The sequence below is a fragment of the Thalia democratica genome, chromosome 5 (genome assembly GCF_965202585.1).
Source record: "Thalia democratica chromosome 5, ktThaDemo2.hap1.1, whole genome shotgun sequence".
Classification (NCBI taxonomy): Eukaryota; Metazoa; Chordata; class Thaliacea; order Salpida; family Salpidae; genus Thalia; species Thalia democratica.
This window is the reverse complement of record NC_139169.1, coordinates 78,007,357-78,029,061: the sequence shown is the minus strand read 5'-3', so window position 1 is coordinate 78,029,061 and position 21,705 is coordinate 78,007,357. Positions and strand designations below refer to the sequence as shown.

At 26.0% G+C, this 21,705-nt stretch overlaps 1 protein-coding gene across 1 annotated transcript; it reads left to right on the top strand.

Moving 5' to 3' along the window:
- Window positions 1–1,080: 1,080 nt before the first annotated feature.
- Window positions 1,081–3,967, top strand: LOC145835410 (macro domain-containing protein PG1779-like). The gene is made up of 2 exons (XM_082942982.1): window positions 1,081–1,114; window positions 3,314–3,967. The coding sequence occupies exon 2, from the start codon at window positions 3,319–3,321 to the stop codon at window positions 3,934–3,936; it is 618 nt and encodes a 205-aa protein (XP_082799108.1). The 5' UTR covers window positions 1,081–1,114; window positions 3,314–3,318; the 3' UTR covers window positions 3,937–3,967.
- The last annotated feature ends 17,738 nt before the right edge of the window (window positions 3,968–21,705 follow it).

Below are 21,705 nucleotides of genomic sequence, written 5' to 3'. Positions count from 1 at the left end.
GTTGCCACAGATCAAACTGAGAAGAATTTCCTGACTTTTCCCAACTTTTTACTAAAATTTTCCTGACTTTTCTAAATTAAACTCTAAATTTAAACTTATCTAAAATACATAATCAAAAACTTAAAGTTATATAAAGCTTTCAATTTATTTCTATACAGGTGAAAAATAGTAATCTTTTTTCTGAGTTCAATCATCTAACTTACATTAAACCACTTGAACCATCTGTGTTGATTTATGTATTTGCAATATACAGCTCTATCAGTAAAATACTTCTATTTTCAAATTTATAAAAACACTTGAAACAATATTTTGGCATTTCTTAGCATTAATGTATTTAAATGTTACATATTCAGAGTTCAAAACAAATAAAACAACAAGTAAAATACAATAGATTCATTATAAGTAAACAGCATACCTACTTTGACTTATTTTTTAAATTTAAATAAGTTAGAAAAAATTATATAGAGGTAAAGTAAATAATATAATAGTATAGTAAAAATTAATAAAAGGATATTTTATTTATTTTTACCAGATGAAGGCATTGGAAATAAGGAATTTTGTAATTCTGAACTGACAAAATCTGACATTTTTCAAATTTTGACAAATTTCCTGTTTTTTTCAAAAACCCCTATTTTTCCTGACTTTTCCTTACTTTTGTCATTTTTTATAGTTTTTTCAGAACTTGTGGTAGCCCTGCAAATGACTTTAAATATTTTAATATACAACAAATGTAATAGTTTGACTTTATGCAGTTGTACTAAAAATAAATTAGGAAGTAAGGAGTACAAACTTTTAATCATTTACTTATCACCATAGGCAAGCATATTGCAAAAGTTACTCAATCGTGTTATTTTCAGTTAAAACAAAGATATGATAATCAGTATTCAGAACTCTTTATTTAAGGCATTATGGTAACTATGCTTATCACTCTTCAGGCTAATAACAAATTAGATATAAACACTGCTAGTTGACTATTATGGCCTGGCTAAAAAGCTTCTGGTGAAATACTTTCAAAGTAGTATACATTATGGCTTTTTTGGAATCATAGTTTAAACAAAGTACTTCATTTATTATCATTCAGACAGATACAAGATAGAATGAAGACATCAGGCTAGTAAGTTCACTTATTATTTTTTAAGTTGAACACAGGGAGGTAGCACTGAAATTATATCCAGGTTTTCTGATTTTCTTCTAGGTTTTTTTAAACTTTCCAGTCCCTTTTTAGTATAATTATAAAAATAATTTTTAGCATAAATAAATTAATAGTATAAAAATTAATGTTTATTTAAATCTGTAATATAATAAATTTAGTTCAGAATAATTAGAAAAAAAAGGTTGCATATAAAACAATTTCTTGTCTTATCTAAATTCTACTGTTATACATATGAAAACTGTTTAAAAACTCATGCTTTTTAAAAAGTATAAAATTCAAGGTTTTCCATGTTTTTTTTTTTGGCTAAATTATAAAATTTCAGGTTTCCAGGTAAAATGGCCATCCTGTAACTTAAGTATTATACTTAAAAATTTTGTAATTAAAAACCATTAAACTTACATTTAATCTAACAAGTACATAAATATAAATATAGATGATGTATAGTTCACAAGTACAGTGTAGTAGTTTAAATATGTATTTGAATACGAATTTATAACATATATAAATCAGTTTTTAAAATATAATTTATATTTTGCTAGAAATTTTAAATTATTTTACCATTATGTTTTTATCATGAACAAGCATTAGCAGAAAGCAAAAGTTATAAAACTGCTACAATAGAAAAGAAATTAATTTCAGTTAAAAAAGTTGTCTGTATTAGGATATTAAACTTTAAACTTCTCATTTAACTTTTACATTTTGACTAAAGAATTTTACATACAAAAAAAAATAATAATTTGTTCATAAGTTATTTATTATTTTTAATTGAGATTTTTTTGATTTCTTTCAAGAATTTATTTACTAAGTTTATACAGATTCTAACCATATCTAAAAATTTTTGTAGCTCATTTTAAATGTACCTATAATAGACTATTTCTCATAGTTTTTGAATTTTACTTATAAAATGCAAAATTTTAATACCATTTTGTTTGGAAAATTAGAAAAAGACAGTTTGAAAGATTAGGAGCTAGCCAAAAAATTAACTTAAAACTACTTTAGGATGAGTTATTTTTCAAACTCATGAATTTTAAATGATGTATTTATAAACTGTCTCCTACAAAAACTAATAAACAGAGTTAAACTTGCAAAACTCAGAATCTGTTTTCTTATTTATATCCTGTCAAATTCTAAATATATGTAGTAAAAAGTTAAAATATTTCTTTCAGGTACATGCAAGTTAAGTCACTTTTGCCAAAATAAAGTTATTAAAAAGTTATCTTAATTTAAAACTTGTTTACTTTTAAAACAGCAAATCTTACATAATTGACTTTCTGAAAAGTTTTTCCAGATTTTTTGAATTTAGGGACAATACTTTATCAGAGTCATTAGTAATGAAACTGTATTTTACCAAAAGAAATTTAATAAATCATTTCTAGCTAAGAGAGCTGGCATAAACCAAACATACAAATAATTTAAATTGACATTTAAAGTTTCTATACAAATTTTTCTGATAAATTAAATATTAAACTTACAATAATGTAAGTATGTTCAGATGAGTTTAGATAACAGTATTACTAACTTAAACTGCTAATTTACAAAAATCTGAGTTTCCATTGGTTTTTTGGAAATTTTTTCAGTTTTTTATATTTCTTAGGTTTTTAAATGTAAAAGTTTTTGTTTTCCTTTTTTAATATAAAACTAAACATAAGGTAAAAAAAAATTTCTTATTCTGTCATATTAAAACTAAGTAAAACATTTAAGAAACTTTAGTAGTCAAGAAAAATGTTTTATATACAGGGTTTCCAATTTACCTGGAAAAACCTGGAATTTGAGGTATTTTGAAAAAACCTGGAATTTTGATCAAAAAACCTGAAATTTTTAATAATTTTAACATTTTGAGTTGTAAAATTTTTATTTGAAATAAAAAACTCCTCATATAATTAAGATTTTTTGTCATCTTCAAAAATTTTTTTTATAAAAAAACACATTTAAAAGTAACTTTACAGTATCTTATCAATATTTTTATACTATTTAAGACAGTTTCTTAAATAGAAATTAATTTAAAACTAAAATAGACCCAAAAATGTTTACTTATAAAAACCTGGAAGAAATTTGAAAAACCTGGAAAAAAATTTGGAAAAACAAGTGGCAACCCTGTATTTACTAACATTGACTCAACTAGAAAAAGTCAAAAATGTTAAACTGTAAAAAATTTTACAGACAAAATGGATATTTTAAACAAAATTGTAGTTCAGAAGTGGGACATCACAAAACTGCAGGTTGACGCCATCGTCAACGCTGCAAACAGCTCGTTGTTGGGAGGAGCAGGCGTGGACGGCTGCATCCACAGAGCGGCAGGTGGAGAATTGCTTGAAGAATGCAAAACATTAGGAGGGTGCAAGACTGGTCAATCAAAAATCACCAAAGGATACAACCTCCCCGCCAAGCACGTCATTCACACCGTCGGACCAATAGGAGAGCATCCAGAGGATCTTTCCAGCTGCTACGAAACCAGCTTGGACTTGATGAAGGAGAACAATCTGAAATCGATCGCCTTCTGCTGCATTTCAACCGGAATCTACGGATACCCAAACAACAAGGCAGCTGAAGTTGCCTTCAAAACTGTGATTGAATGGTTGCAAAGTAACCCGGGTGTTGTGGACCAGGTTATTTTCTGCTGCTTTTTGGAGGTTGACTTGCAATTGTACATTGATTTGATGACTGAGTACAAAGAGAAGTTTGAAGGTGAGAAATCTGAAGAAGCTCAAACAACTGAAGGAGCTTCTGCTGCTGAAAAAGAAGAGACTGTCTCAACTCAGGAAGGAGATATAAAAGAGGATTAAAATTCAACTAATTGTATTAAATTTTTTTTGATGCTTAGTTTTTATTATTCGGGTTGGCACTGTAAAATGTACTAATACCACTAGAGTCTAAGTAAATAAATATAATTTCAATAAAAGTTTTTTTTTTTTTTTTCTACCACTAGTTATTTAAATATAACTATTACAGTTTAGATTGTAAAATAGTTGAAAATTTGTATGCAAATAAGTTTCAAAATAGTTTTTTTCCACAACTAAATCTTATTTAGTGGAACTTTTGTAACAAAATTAAAAATTAATATTGTGGTACAGGATTCAACTTGTTTAGCTGAACAGGTTTTTAATGAATGCAAAAAAAGAACTTAATTATTTAGTTAAACAAAAACAAACACTTTGATTTTAAAATTCTACAAGATAAGCTTTAGTGTATATATCACAGATTTACTATGGAAGTGTCCTTGCCACAGATAATCAGCATACAAAAACTGCTTGTTTAAGAAGGGTTCTGTTCAATATATTAATAGAAAAACTTTGCAGTTTTATAAAGTATATTTTAATTTTTACCAGATTAAGGCATTGGAAAATAAGTAATTTTGAAAATTTATAGGAAAATTTTGCCATTTTATTCTGACTTTAGAGGATTTTTAATCTTTTTTAACCATTTGAAGGCTTTAGAAAATTAGGAACTTAGTATTTTAAACAGACAAAATCTGACATTTTTTTCAAATTTTGGTCAAACTTTAAAAAAGTTAATGAGTGCAGCAATGTCTCCATGAAAACTTGTCTGCTTGTGCAAAAATGTCTTTGTGCAATTTTTTGCCCATGTGCAAATTTGACATATTGTAGACCAATGGGTTAGTGTAATACTTTAAAAGATATTTTTGAAGATACTTAAAAAGGGTATAGTATAATATGGTAGAAAAAACAGTGCTGAAAATGGTTGTACATAATTTTGAATATGCTAAAATTTTTGGTAATTACCTATTATGATGTTGAATCAATATTGAACTGAAAATACATTATATTTGATGTCTATTTTAAGTATAATTTTAGGATAAAAATATAATTTGTTTTAAACAAGTTTTATAAATAAATAAATAAAGTTAATTTTTTTATTATAAACTAATAAAATTTAGATATTTAATAACTTTTATTTTACATTTGTAGTCAGTATAAAATATTGTACTGATATAATTGATTTATATTGTAAATGAAAGCAATTTAATAACCAAGTGTCATTGTTTTCTGATAAATAAGTTTGATTTTTTTATTTATGTATTTATAAAATATAATTTTTTGTTTTAAATTATTGTTAAAACAGACCTCGAATAAAATATAATTAGGTTCAATATTGGTGCGACATCATGCTAGGTAATTACTAATTTTTTTAAAGTGTGATAGAATTTATAACAAATCAGTTTGTTGAAATATTTTAATTTTCTTATTATACATTACTAAAAAAAGACAGATTCTTGTTTTTTACCAAAACCTTCTGTTTAGAAAAGACACTGCACATATAGTTATGATTATTTGTACACATAATATTGAAGACATTTATGATTTATTATTCATATTTAAGTGAATCCATTTTTCAACTGTGAAGTCAAAACAAAAAAATTAAAACTTGTTACAAAAGAAAGGACTAACTTAAATTTTTATAATAAAACTTAATGGTCTTGAATATTATTAGAGTCACCTCTCACAAATTTACGCACTCTCTCTTTAGTAATGCATTTTAGAACTCTTAATAAATAAGAAAAGAAAGTTTGTAGATTTAGTGCATAATCAGCAACATTTCACTAAAAATACAATATATGAATTTCATATAAGGTATGCATTTTTTGAAGAAAGCTTTAGCTTGTTTATACAGTTATATAGCATAAATATTTATTAAAATGAGTTTTAATCAATAGCTTTTAGTAATAAAACTGATCTTTTGTTAACTAGGTTCAACTTTATAATTTTAAATCAGTTATATTATTTTTAAGCCCATAGCTATTCACCATGTATTTTTTACCATAAAATATCATCTCATCTTAATTTAAGTGCGTATTTAGTATGTTACATGATGTAAGGTTATAATGTAGTAACATTATTATTTTATAGAAAGCATGTATGCTTAGCAAACAGTCTTAAAAGTTTCAAAATATTTTTAGTCTCTTTTTTTTGGTTAACATACAAAATTGACCTGAGTATTTTAAATTAGAGCAAGTTGTGACCAACAAGGAAAGTCAAATATAAATTCAAACAAAATCTTCAATTTTACTAAGTAGTATTTTTTGGGTGCACAACTATTCAAATTTGGACAATTCAAATTCTTAATAAAAAATTGAAACAGCTAAAAAAAATGTATATTTGTCTAAAATAAAAAAAATATTATGTAAATCATAATAATATCTACAGGCCATTTTTTTCTTTTCGCAAAAAAATAATTAATTTTTGAAAAATGGCTTTATTTAAGTAAAAAATAAAGTTATTTTTTGTATTTTTGAAATATAATAAATATGTAATTATTGAAATAAAAAATGCGTATGTAGATCTTATTAATATCTACAAACCACTTTTATCTTCTTTGAAAAATTTAAAATATATTCAAAGAAGATAAAAGTGGTTTGTAGATATTAATAAGATCTACATACCCATTATTTTCTTTTATTCAAATTTGTATTACCTATTGAGATATAGTTTTTAAATATTTTTTTCGAATTTGAATTATTGGAATTTGAGTTGTCAAAATTTGAGTTGTCATGTAACCATTTTTTTAAATACGAGAAAATAGACAATATTAGGTATATTTGCTACCTTTTGTTTAGTTACTTTCTCTTGTTTACTTAGTGCACTTTTGCTCTGGACACAATGTGTGTAGATTTGTGAGAGGTGACTATATACCAAGTTTCATAACTATGTGTAGTAACATTTAGAATTTTGAGTAAAACTTTTTAAATAATACATAAGTCTTTAATAGAATGTAAACAATTTACAACTTGTGCAGCAACTTTTCCAAAAACAAGTATCTTAATCAGAAATATCCTCAAACTGTTTTACAATACAAATATTATGCATTATATAGGGTGGTCACTGGTTTTTGAAAAATTTTCTCCATGTTTTTGAAAGTACAAATTTTTAGGATTATACATTGATTTTAATTTAATATTAAGTTTAAGGTAAAAAGCGGTGTTAAGTAGTGTAACAACATTGAAAAGATACTGTAAAGCTACTTTAAATTTGTTATTTAATAAACAAAATTTTTGATGATTAATAAAAAAAGTTTCTAGGAGGAATTTCTTGGTTTCTTCAAAAAACTTAAAAATAATGAAAATTATATAAAAAATATTAAAAATCTAAAAATACTTCAATGAAACTTTCTTTAAGTTGTCTGAAAACGTGTAGAATGTGTTTTTGTGATGATTGCTACATGTAAAACAATTTTCACCCAAAAATCGGCGGTCAAAATTTTAAGGTCCCATACAATTTACATCATAATTGTTGTTTTCATAAAAATGTATAAAGCGCAACCGTGGTAAAAGCTAGGAAGCTTTTTTTTTTGTGCTGTCTATTTATGTGATTTCCCACCTACAAAAAAAATTGACTTAGCAAAATCCAATGTTGGGGAAACAGATGCACCCTAGGGCCACTCTGATTATATCACACATGCAGGAAAATGTGATTCGTTGCATCTAAATTTCCAAATGTTTTGTTGACCACTAGGTTTCAATCTTGTAACGTTTAACTTAAAAGTTGTCATTAGGACCCCAACACAATCAGGCCACACGTATTCTAAACTCTCAAATTGATTGATATTGATAACAAAGTTCAGTGGTTGAAACTTATACAAAAAAAGTAAAGCAACAAGGTAATTCTCAGGCTTTTACTATAAAAAAATGAACGCTTACAACTGTGGTCAATGGATTGGTGTGGAAAAAAAACTTTTTGGTCTTAGCTAAACAAAATTTACTTGTAAAGATTGTTTTTAGCTAATTATTTTTTTATAACTAAAACTATATAAACTTGTAGATTTTTTTAAAAAGTAGTCTTGCCTAATGGAGTAGGGGTCCTAATGACTGTTTTAAATATCTTTTAATTTACTAGATTAAAATCAAGTGGTCGACACATACACACATGGTTGCCTTTTTCTTGTCTTTTTACCAAAACTTTCATGACTTTTCTAAATCAAACTCTTAATTAAAACTTATTCTAAAATACATAATCCAACACTTGAAACTATGTAAAGCTTTCGATCTTATTTTAATACAGGTTAAAACAACGGTGTTTTAGATGAATTCAATCATCAAACTTCCATTACATCACTTGAACCATCTGTGTATTATTGATGTATTTGCAATAAACTGATCTATCAGCAGAATACTAATATTGTTACCTTATAAACACAGCTTGTTCATTATTATCCCAGCAAAATGTTTTCAAAATGTGGTCCAAGGCAAAAATTTATCATGTATGATAATTTTGTTTGGGCCATCTGACATGACTGTGCTTTTGCACTTTCAGGAAACATTTTTTTGTTCAGCTCCGCCAGTTTATTACACGAAATATCTGAGTAATTGTGCTCGACAGTGTGCAAGGCCCATAACATTTTAATGGTTGTGGTTTGTGACTTAGTTACCAAACCTATTGATGGGCTTATACCCCTGCTCTCACCACTTAGCCCACTGGAGCTTGATCCAGCATTATAAAAAAACTGTTGGATTAAGTAATCTCCTGGCTTTTTATCTCTATGTCCAGCTCCATTCATATGTACAGTGAGTACTTTTTTTTCTATATTTCACAGTGACAGAGTACATGAATACCACTTGCATGTAAACTTTTGTGTATACATCACAGTTTCACTATGGAAGTGTCCTTGATACAGATCATCAATACTAAAAAGTTTTCAATATATGCTTGTTCAAGTAGGGTACTTGTTTAATATGTTAATAGAAAAATTTTGCAGTTTTTAAAGGATATTTTACTAATTTATACAATATGAAGGCATTGGAAAATTCTGTAATTTTTTTCTGACTTTAAAGGATTTTTAATTAATTTTTACCATTTGAAGGCTTTGGAACATATGGAAATTTGTAAATTTAAACTGACAAATCTGATTTTTTTTTATCAAATTTCCTGACTTCTTTTCAAAACCCCCCACTTTTTCCTGACTTTTCCTGATTTTTGTCATTTAAAAAAAATTTCCTGACTTTTCCTGATTTCCTGACCATGTGGCAACCCTGTATACAATAAAAAGGGTCCATATTTTGTTACAGCTTTTTTTATAATTTATTAATTCTTTATTGTTCATGGTTAAAAAACATCATACTTACTCTTCCCTCTACAATGATAAACAAAGGTCACACACAAAGGTAATTAGAAGGCCAAGCATGAAATTTGTCATCACCTGTAATTCTACCTCCCCATTTAAAATTAAACTAACAAAAAAAATTACATAAACAACGTAGGTTTTAAATTCATCTTATTTCAGCTTTTACGCTTTTTAATTTATTTAATTAATTTTTTGGTATTTTTTTATAGGGTGCTAACAATTTTTAAACTTTTTTTTTTTTTTATGTATATCTAATTACTTATTAAGATTTTTTCATTATTGTTTTTAAGTCAGCTCAATGATCGAAGGTCTTTCTCCACACCAATCCATCGACCTTAGTTGTTAGCGTTCACATATTTCTTTATTTATTTAATTAATAGTTTATATATTTTTTTAGAAAGCAATCCTTGCCTTTTTGTTATAATGGGCATTTGTTTACATTTTATCACATGTAAGTTGTTGATTTCAAACTACTGTCAGTTGTATGAAAATAAAATGGATTTTTACAAACATAAAACTTGTACCCATAAACAAAAAATCAAACTTTTTTACGGGGTGGTAGCTATAAAGCAGAAAACATTAAATAAAGACCTTTATAAAGATAAAAAAAAATCAGTAGTATATTATATTCTGTAGCCTTAAAAAGTGCTCATTTTTATTACCCAGTTAAAAATTATCTTAACAAAAGAAAAAGTATTTAAAAAATACATTTTTTAATCTAGAGTTTGCATAATATTAAACACAAGTATACTTAAAGTTCAGTCTGAGCTGAACTGAAAAAAGCTGAGTCATAAAACTTTTTCAATTTATTTTATTTTTTTTTTATACCCTTACCTTTGAAGGCTATCAAACTTAAAAGTCAGACCATAATAATCACTCATGTTTGCTGAGTCAGAAATTTGTTCGAGTTTGAAAATAAAAAAAACTTAAATTTACTTGGTGGAGAATTTTTTGTTAAGAAGTACCATTTGATTAATAAAAATTATCCTACATAGCTTAAACACTTTATAAAATAAAGCGTACTTAATTCATTTTCAAACGAATTCCAGAAACAATAGTTTTGTGATCTGCTTATAACAGTCAATTTTAAACAATTATTCCACCTTGGCGCCACCCTTACCCAATCGCTGACCCGTCATCGAAAAAAGCAGCCCAAAATTTGCCCAAAGACAGTCGCTGCTTTGCCTCGCGAGTTCGTTCGAAATTGACAGCTTTCTATTTTCTGCAAAACAAAATTTTAAATTAATTCTATCATATTTGTTCTTTCAAGACTTTATTATGCAAACTAAGTTTCAGTCAAAGGCCTCGTCAGTGAGTCGTGAAATAAACCATAATAAATTCCTTAAAGAAAAATTCATTTCATGTTTAGTAGTTGAGTTGAGATCTCTTTGTTTTTTTTCTAAAAATCAAAACATATAAAAATAACTATCATAAAAATTTTCTTATTGGTGACATTTTTTTGTTAATGATTAGCAAATATTAAGTTAGTAGTGCAGAAGATAAGACGCTAATTCGTTTTGTAATTACAATAGTTTGCGACTCAAATGAAGATGTATTTTTTCTAGAAAGTTTTAGTTTGCAACAAAAATTAAAATCATAGATGGAGTTGAATTCTGTGATCATAAAAACATGATTAAAATGTGTAAAAAGTACATTTTTATTTTTCTATAAGCATTTAATTTATTTTACAAATTAAACATTGTCAGAATCTTAGGTATCAAATAATTGTGAAAACCTTTAAATTTAGAAAAAATAATAAAAACCTGTTGATCTCTTGGGGTTACTAGATTTATTTTTATTTGGGGTTTTCGAATTTATACCAGACACATTCGAGTCTGTATTAACTTTGTTCTTTTTAAATGATAATTTACCAATAATTAAGAAACAAACGGTTAAGGCAAAATTAGTTTGACAGTACTTAAAAGAATTGTAAAATCAGATATTGTATAAACTAATTTTTTATATCTGTGAGTTAATACAGCTATTTAAAAATTAAGTACAGAATTTTAACAACTAAAGCAAATTGTAGAACTAGTGTAGCCTGTTTCATAAAACTTTTAAAACTTATTTAAACTTTTTATTTCCACTTATTTAAACAACATCATTCTAAACAAAAGTTCAAGCAAGTAGAAATCAAAAATTTTTAGTTTTTACATTTGTTTTCAGCTATTTTAATCTACAGTTTGTAGTTAAATTTACTCAAAAGAAAGTATTTAATTTTTTACAAAAAATCTTTTTAGTAGAAGTACTGTAAAAGTGTATATGATAATATTACAACGATAAACTAAAAATATAAAATAACTATCAGATAATTATTCCACCATACGTAACGATTAAAAAGTTTTTAAGTTACACAAAAATAAAATGGAAGTAGTTTGCTATTACCAAGGTTAAAGGACATCGTATGAAAGAATAAGTGTTTATTTAATACACGTAAAGGCTTTCAAAAAGATAGAACTCAATGTTTTGTAATAAATAATCATGTTTGTCATGAAAAATCTAAGTTGTGAGAGTTTCCTATAACTTTTTAGTAGTTTTAAATATTTTTAAGTAGTAAAGTTAGTGTTCGGTTATATTAAACTGAATCCAAGTAGTTTACGACTCGATAACATATTTTTTTTTCAACCGAACTTTTTTTAAGCGTTTTTTTGTCGTTTAATAACCTTATATAAATTCAGCAACCCTTTAATGTAAATATAGTTGGTTTTAATAAATAAGTACAATTGATTAGCTGTGTGTATTTCAATATTTTTTGTGTAAAGTATTAACAATTTAATCTTTTGTGTTCGTAGTTGTTATGTTGATAAATAACTTAAAAAGTTTTGATAATTTTAATTATTAAACTAAATTTGAAAATATATATAATGTCCCTAAAATAAGTTTCTTTGAAATTGCTTTATCAAACTTAAGATAACGTTTGGTTACAACTGACTTATAATAGAATTTATTATTCTATTCCACATTTACCATACAAACATGTGCTTTGGTGGTTTTACTGACCATTGTGGCGATGATAATATCGCCACACAACCATGAACTTTCAGATCAGATTTGTTATAAATAAGATAAATCTATTCATTATAGAAATTTTGGCTTTTAGTTTTGAACACTAAAAAACGACAGTCTAAGTTTTCAAAAAATTATCAATTACAACCGCTACATTTACAAAAACTCCAATTATGTCGGCGCTGCTGTTGACTGTAACTTTAAGAATTTTTCTTAATGCTTGTTACTGCTCTGATCACATTAAATCTAAAAACTGATCTGCTGAGATTTCATGAAGAAAATAGCAAGTTTTCAAATTACTTGTCAAAACAAACGTTTTTAGGAGCATTTAAGTGAAATACTTATTATATTACTAAAAATGTTATAACTAAATATGTTATTGTTATAAACAAAGAAAGATTACTGTATAATTTGTTTTATAAATATGTTAAATTAATATATAGTATTAGTATAATAAAGTAGTGTACACAAATATACACTATTTTATTTGAATATAACTTAAGTGATCTTTATTTTCTGAAACATTAGATAACTAAATTAAGTAAACAGTGTTGAAAATCTTTAAAATAAAAAGATTGAACAAGTTGTCAAGCGAAGATGATGTATTGTAATTAATAAAGTTTTGATTTTTGAATTTTATACTATTCATTTTTACCATTAAACTAACTTTTTCTGACAAATTTCAAGAAATCTATGACAAAATATTTTGTAAATTTAAAAACACTTATTTATTTTTGAAGCTCCTGAGTAAACTTACAGATTAAATAATTCTTTTTAATATTTTAAATATATAAATTTATATGACCAAAAACACTAGGTTTTCTTACAATATATACGATGAAAGTTAAATATTTTTTAAGGTAATATTGTTTGAATAAAAGTAACAAGCTAAAAAAATAAAACTAGTACAAAAAACAATAGAAAATATTATGTACGCTTTATTTATTAGTTTTACACATCTTGCTAATTACCAAAAAGTTGTCTGTTTATATTTCGTTTATTAGCTGTAGAAGGACTCTGCTTGCGCTTGTCTGTTAAATATGTAAAATATTTTATATATACTTAAGAAAATATCTGTTAACGTAGTAAAGAAATTATTTTTTTAGCTAGTTTCTAATTTAAACTGGTGTTTACACTTATTTTTTGATTAAACATTACTAGAATCTAATAAAAAAAGTAAAAGTCTAAAAGTTTAGAAAAAACAATACACGATAAAAACCTGTTGATCTAGATTGGCTATTAGGTTGGTTTTCGTTCAGGTTTTTCGAATTTACACCAGTTGCATTAGAATCTTCACTGACTTTGGTCTTTTTGAAGTTGTTACTGTTTTCTTAACATAAAAAAAATATATATGTTAGTTTATATGACAAACTTTTATATATAAAAGTTAATTAGTAAAGTAGAGTTAGTAAAGTTAGCCTAAATATTTAATATTCTTATGATCTTGATGTCTTACGCTTTAAAACAAACTTGGTATTTTATTTTGTGTTTTATTTTCGAGCGATAAATACAACAATGCAAATTTTAAACAAACTTTTTTAGTTGAAGAAAAAAACAATATAATTTATCTATAACAAGCAATCATTTAGACTTTTACAAAGTATTTTACTCTGCAAATATTTGAAATCGTCTCCAACTCAAAATAACAAAATTATGCAGTGTTTATTGTACAAATAGCTTAATTATTTATAAAAAACTTACGAGGTAGTGATTCTTTACGCTTTTGACCTGTAAAAATATCAGGTTTTATTTATAAAAAATAAGTAATTATTAACTAAGATTAGAAAAAATAATTAAAATTTATCGAAGCTATTTGTTTTTAGTAATACTTAAAATATTAGTGCATGACTATTGGTAGATTGAAAATATATACATTGTAACTAACTTAATTGCTTTTATTTATCAGAAAACACTTATAATAAAAGAGTAAGAGTATAATATTCACAAAACCAAATACTTAATTTACTTATAGTGTAAACAGTTAGAATAATAACAAATCCTACGACAAAAAAAAACAATTTTTCAGTATTTAGTTTCAAACCAAGCAGTTTCTAGTTATAAAACGTCGCTAGATAAAATTAAAATTCTCAAAAGTAAATGCAAATATTTAACCTAATCCCTGAGTTTCATCATCTGAAGTATTTTCAGCTTTCTTTATTAAATTATCATTGGATTTCTGGATGGTATCTGTGCCATCTTGCTCAAAATCGTCTGGTTGAAGAAACAATTATTAATTAAATTGAAAATATTTTTTTCGAATGGATAAAAATACAAAGCGTTTGTAAGCTAAAAATCAAAAAAATTCGGTTACCTTTTTGTTTGTAAAGTTTAAAATATTGTTATGTAGATAAACAATTTCCCTAGAATTAATAAAAACTAATTAAATACCAAAAAATATTACAAAAATATTTTAGGTGTGAAAAGTAATTTGTTTAGAAAATATGTTCAGAGAGAAACTGATCAAACTTTGTCAGAATATTGTATGAATTGCATAATAAACTAGTCACAAAAAAGAAAGTTTAACAAAAACTAATTTAGACACGCACAACTGTCGAAGCCAGTTCAAAGCACGACCAGAAATTTGTTTAAGTCCAAGACTGTAGTAACCGCAAGTTTACTCTTGGTAAAAAAAGTTTAAAATTTAATTAAATAAAAGTAAGGCGATCTAATACAAACCGCTTTTTGCAATCAACGTTTTATATCTCAAGCGGTTGTTTGTGTCTTGTTTCTTTTTTGTTTGTAAGATTTAAAAAGTTGCTTAAAGTTAGAAAAATTTCGCTAGAATCAATAAAAACTAGTTGAATTCAAATATTTTTGTAAATTTTTTTGTGCGTTACTTTGTCATGAACCTCAATAAATAATACATTATCTTTTTGATATACTTTATTCAATTAAAACAATTTTTGTTCAAATATTCAAGTCATCTTTAATGTAAACCAATTGTAACAAAAAGCAGTTTACTTAAAAGTAAAATTCAGTAGTTAGCGTTAAGTTAAGTTTTAAAAGTTTCGAAAACTATTGAAGTATAACGACAAAATAACTAAAGGGGTATCAAACAATCTATTATTTCAATATATTAGGTATTTATCTATCAAACAAATTTTAAAGCTGCGTTTCTAGCTTTACTATTTTTAAAAACTTAACTAAACTGTCTTGAAAAACACATAAATATTTTTAGGTTTAAAAAATAAATCAGCTCATGTTAAATAAAACTGTATTTTTATTGAAAGTTTGTATATTGTAAAACGAATAACCTTTTTTTTTTGATTTCAGACCTTTAGGCGATTCCTTATCTATTGGAATTTTCGGAAAATTTTCAACTTGTCGACTTTTTGAGACAATAAAATCTCTAGAATGTCGTTGAACTGTTTTAATATAAAATAATTTTTATGGTAAGTTGATTAATTTTAAGCTTCTCGTACTTAGTTATCAAAAATTACGAAATAAACTCTATTGAACAACTTACAGCGACTCTAGCAAAATTGATTATAAATCGACTTAATAACTAATATCAACTTTAATCTAATGTTTTAAACCATAAATATAGAACAATGTAAGTTTATATATGCGATTTAAATTACCTTTAGCTATTTATTTTAAAAAATCTCGAAAATAGAACAAACGAACACGCAAAGTTTATACAAAAGTTTCGATTGTGTTAGTTTTGATTAACTTGTTACCAAAAATGAATTTTCGTATAAATTATAGCGCACCACAAGCAACTAAAAAATAGTGATGAATACCTGTTAGATTTTCGGTGCTTCTACAAAAAAAGCAGCAATTTTCGTACGCGAGTAAGTCTTGCACATATTGAAGTGTTTTTCTTGTATGTTCATTTGTAAAACTATTTAACTTGAAATTTTCTCGAAACTCTGATAAATCTTTAGGACGATAAGCTCTCTTGCAGGTTGAACACACAACTTTTTGCTAATAAAAAAATTAAAGTTCATAAGTTTGTTTTACAGTTTGTTTAGTTTAAAAAGTAGTAATTCGTTAAATCTTTTTTTTTTACATTAGTTGATTATTTAAATAAATTATTTTACATATACGAAACAGTTATCGGCTGATAAGAAAACCGAATTGGTTTTATTAAACTTGTCTTTATATACAAAAATAAAACAAAAACTAACTTCTTCGTCTTTGAACATAATTTCCTTTAAGTCGTCTCGTGTGAAGTAAACAATAAACGAATGTGAAGTGTAAAGACTGCTATAATCACTCAATGGTAGCCCAATGTTTTCTGATTATTAATTAATTGTACGCTTATTATGTTAATTTAACACGGCATACTCCCGTATACTAACTGTCGATATTTTATGTTAATATATTCTAAACAAAAAACAATATTTTGCCTTGTAGTGCTTGTCAGTTGTAATTTAAGTCTAAGTAATTAAACAAATGAGTCGAATATATTATAAAAAACAAAAAATAGTCAATTTTATGTAAAAAAAAGAAATCAAGCACAATAATTACAAAAAAACATGAAAGTTTTATGCAAACATTGGTTTTATTAAAAAGTTCACCGTGCATAATGTATTCTGCCATCTTCCACCGATAAACTCCTCTCGCCATCAGCTTGATATCCACTCTCAGCTTCTGTGGCATGTTAAATTGTGTGGATGTGTCAACTGCCTGCTTCATAGCGTGCAGTATTTGCTCGTTGAACTAAAAATTACCATTGTTAGTTGCTGCTGTGTCTTATTATCCGTGTGTTTTTATTAAAAATGTTTTTGTTATTTGTTCTAACTAAAGGATACACAAAGTACTTATCAGTAAAAGATTAAACGTTTGTTTAAAAAATAAAGATTTAAAAAGTATTTATCGATTCAGATATTCTTGAAAGATTTAAAGTTATCTTGTTCATTGAAGTATTTCACTGATAAATTTAATCATAAACCAAAAATTACATTCTTATATTAAAGTGCGCAAAAAAATAAACAACATTTAAACTAAAATATGAGCAAGAAAATTTAACTAACTTCAGCAGCAAATACCCCGCAATTGTTAGTGTCTGCTTGAAGGTCCCTTTGAACAACTTCTTCTACTTCCATTTGTGTACCCCAAAGTGTAAGGAACGCAGACTCAAGTTGTTTCTAAAAAAACAAGTTTACAAGTTTAAAAGTCAGAAGAAACACTCTATTTAGGTTATGTAGTTGATGTGTGTATTTTAAACTTGTTGAAAAAGAAACATAGTTTAGTTACATAACAGCTATCAAACGTATGACAGTTTTTGTTTGATTTTTAACGGATAAATGTTTAATACTGCACACAATAAACAAATAAAGTTAAATTAAAAAAAATACAACGGCAAGATTAGAAAGTATAATTTAAAATGATTACTAAAACTAAAAACAAATGTGTTTTTGCTTTTTGCAACGTATACGATCGTCAACCAAATAAATTTTACAGTTTAAAGATAAAAAACGTACGTCATGCGATCACACATGTACTGTAATCGCACATTGTGACTTAATAAATGATTATTTCGTGGCAACTTAGTTTTTAAAAAGTTTTCTAGTACCTTTTGAAAAGTAACTTTTTGTGGTAAATATGGTCTGCGAGAAATTACCCAACCCTACTATATTAGATAAGTCAGCTGAAAGCGATAATTTTACGACTCATGTTTTAAAAATAAGTGATTGGATAAACACTATTGTTCTGAATTTTTTTTAAACTAGGCAAAGAAAATTAAACAAACAGTAGAAGAAAATCATGACCAACTAACAAATTTTTTATCTTGACCTGGCCACTTTTTCGTATCGGAATCAATTATGTAGATTTTCCTTAGTTTCTTTGAAGCAAACTGAAATGCAATTTTTATAAAGTAGTCATGTAAGTTTTAAATTTACCAGAATCGCGAAGCGTAAAGTAATTTTTGTACAACTTTTATTTTTAAACATACCAAGCTTGCAAAATGTCGATTATCGTCGTTGTAAACACAAATGCAATATTCAGCTTTAGGCAAATTCTTTTCAGGAGAGTTGGAACTGTCCTTTGAAAACTTCTCACTAAGTTTCAGTCCTTTTTTGCTAACATTCTTCACGAATGACGAACTGCTGAAGGTGCAGTAGGAAACTGTGTCTTGCAGGTCGAACTTTTCTATCTGGCGGTAAGTGTAAAACTCAAGCAACTTATCAGTCAACCACTTGTTGTCGCCCAGGCTTGCCAAATCGTGGGCCAGCAGCGCTTGTCCGCTTTCCATCAACTTCACTGTGGGTTTGAAATTTTCGTCGTCAAAGCCCGGTTGACTGAAAAACCTTTGAACCTGAAAGTTCATTTTAAAAGGTCAATGAAGCAGATGGCTGAAAGTTGTGTTTTTTACCACCAAACTATTGTAGCAGTGGTTCTCAATGTTTTAAAGTTGCTTTGTTGCTTAAGAAAATGTTCTGAGTAAAGGCCCTTTAAGATTTGAACTAATTTTCATATGATTATGTTAGTACTATTTAAAATTACTTTAAAACTGTCAAAAATTAGTGTTTGAAAACAAGCTAACACACACTACGCACTTGAATTATTTTTACTACTGATATAATTTCATCAAAATAAGTTAAATGCCCAGTTGCACCCTTTGCGAAACAATGCTCTAGGATACTTAAACAATTTTCATAAGTTACTTAACAAATATATTGAAGAAAAAAAAAAGTAAATTAACACTCTGATCTATTTTTAATTAAAAGCACAACGGTTTTCAAGTTACTAATATTTATTTTATAGTTTTATTTTAAAAAAGTAAGCTTAGGTATTAATTTATGATTTATAAAAGTAAATGTTTTCAATGACAAAGTTATGAAATCTAAGTATTATATGAATATAACATACTTAATCTACTTTACATATGTTGTATTAGTTTTACTTAAACCTTAATAAAGTATTTAGTTAAGTTTTAAAACTATTTAAGTAAACTAATTCATTTTAAAGGTGTTAAAACCTTTAAAAAAATTGTTTAAAAATACCAGTGTTAATTTGCAAACAAACAAAGTTTTAAGTTTTGTTTAACTTTTAAACAGCAAAACATGAAATCATAAACAAAATATTTAAAGACAACTATTGCTTCGGTCTGTCACATACATTTAAGCAATGGTTTAGTTTGTAAAGGTGAACAAACTTACATCTGTACTTAAATGTTCTCCAAAATGAGTCTCCCATTTGGATTTTTCCGAAACACTTTTCCAACTTGAATTTATCTGCAATAAAAAAAGTTTTAAGAAAGTTTTTAAACTTTTACGTCTCAAAAGAACTTAACAAACTATATTTTGCAAATCGCCCTTGTCGATTCTGTTCTCGACGTCTTCAAAAACACTCTTGTAATTAGCTGAAATTTCACTCGATCTTACCATCTTTAACGTTTCGTTCATGGTTTTATCTGAATGTTAATTAACAAGATATATATCAAGTAAAGTTGTGAAACATGACATAGTGAGTGAAACTTACAAAGTCCAGAAGTTGGTTCTACAAAAAAAAAATAACATTTTAATAACACTTACGGAGAACTTAACTTTTTGTAAATTTAAGTATTAGTTTAATATTTATTAAATTAAACTCAATAAACTAACTTTTTTCCGTTTTATTTTCTGTTTCTGTTGTAATATATTTTAGTTATAGTTTGCATCATATTTTAAAATCTAGTAGTTTTATGAAATTGAAAAATAGATATAAGTATTATAAATCATGTCTAAAACTGAGTTAGTTTCAAAAAGATTATTTATTTTGATAAAAACTTTTGAACAAATAAGATTTAAAATAAAAGCAGATCTTAAAATAGAAAAAAAAAACTAACTTTTGCAGTAGATCCCTGTTAAATTTTTAAACATGTTAAAAGTTAGAAAGAAAAAACATTACTCTAGTTGATAAACATTAAGTTATCTAACTTTATTCACTGTAGTTGCTAGTTAACAACAAAACTAGTCAGCTAATATTAAAATAATAAAAAAAGTTTAAACTTGACCAGAAATATTTTTTTTTACTTCTCATATGGACTCAAGAAGAACAAAACTTACCTTTATCTGAATTTGCGAATAATTTTGTATAAAAATTGAAATTTATAAATAACTATCGAAATGCCAAAACAAGTAACAGCTTGAGTTAATTGCCATTTAATTTTACAGAACAAACTTGTTAAAATTTTGTTATCAAACATACATTTTGCAATTTTCTCAGCATAAAACCATGTGAGCACATCAAACTTTGTATAAACAGAACTTTCAATTGGACTACCATAATAATCATCTACCATATTTTGCAGCACCTATTTGTATTTTATATAAAATTAATAAAAAACGATGTCTCACATTTGAAAGATTCGAAGACATTTGTGTATCAAACTAGCATTTTAAAAGTTTTTTTTATACTGCATAACAAGTGTAAAAAGACATTTAAAAGATCGACTATTAATGTATTATGCAGATTTCTAGTAATTACAGTGTGGTTAACATTCAAATGTAAACTTACTTCCAAAGCATAAATTTCAGAGTTTTTTATCACTTGTAATTTTACTTTTTTATAGTCCCATACTCTGTATGTTCTAGTTATTAGTTCAATTTTCTGACCATTTGTACCAAAAAGCCTTTGCAACGCAACATAAAGCTGAAAAATTCACCAATAAGGTTTCTCATTACTAGTAAACTTTTTGTCAGATTTTAAAACAAATTACAAGCTAATATTGCAATGTTGCTAGATCTATGAAGTTGTATTACAAAAGCTTTGTTTTTTTTTTTGCCATGTTTACCGTAGATCATTTTATCAAAACTTCAATAGTTTAATTTTTCTAAGTTTTAACGTTTTAAAAATCTGTTTACGGTGAAACTGTGCAAATAAAAAAGCAGATCTAATTTATATTCATAAATGTATATGCGTTTTAAAATATTAAGTTAAATCTATTAGGTCGAAGTAACCCGCTATGTAAACTCAATATGTTAAGTAAATCTATGGCGTTTAGTCGTAGTTATAAAAAAATTTTCTTAATAGTTGTTTTAGCAAGTTAAACTATTTCAAACAGCTGTCTGTTGACAATAAAACCTTGATTTTTGTTGAATGCTTCCATAAGTGTTACAGAAAAATACTTTTGAATCATACTTTTCAAACATGTAATAGTTTAAAGTAAAGTTATGACACTAAGATTAGAATTTTTAAATGAAATATAGTTTTCTATTTTAGATTGTAGTTTCAGAAAGTAAATTTTATATAATCTATTAAAGGTAGTTTATAACCGTCTCTTTTATTACAACATTAAAAGCTTTAAAATCAGTATAATAAATTCAATAATTTTATCATAGCTATAACTAGTTCTAGCGAAACTTACTGATTTTACCAAACTAGAAAAGTAATTTCTTTAAATACAAAATTTGCTTCCTAAGTTTAGTGTTTTGATACATATGTAAGCATTATCAATTTTAACAGATAAAAACCTTTAGAAACAAGCAAAAAGCTTAAAGCTATTTTTTTAAATTTTACATCTCATAATTTTTTGTTAATAT

Coding starts and splice junctions, on each gene's coding strand:
- LOC145835410 (XM_082942982.1), top strand. CDS start 3,319: ATGGATATTTTAAACAAAATTGTAGTTCAGAAGTGGGACATCACAAAA.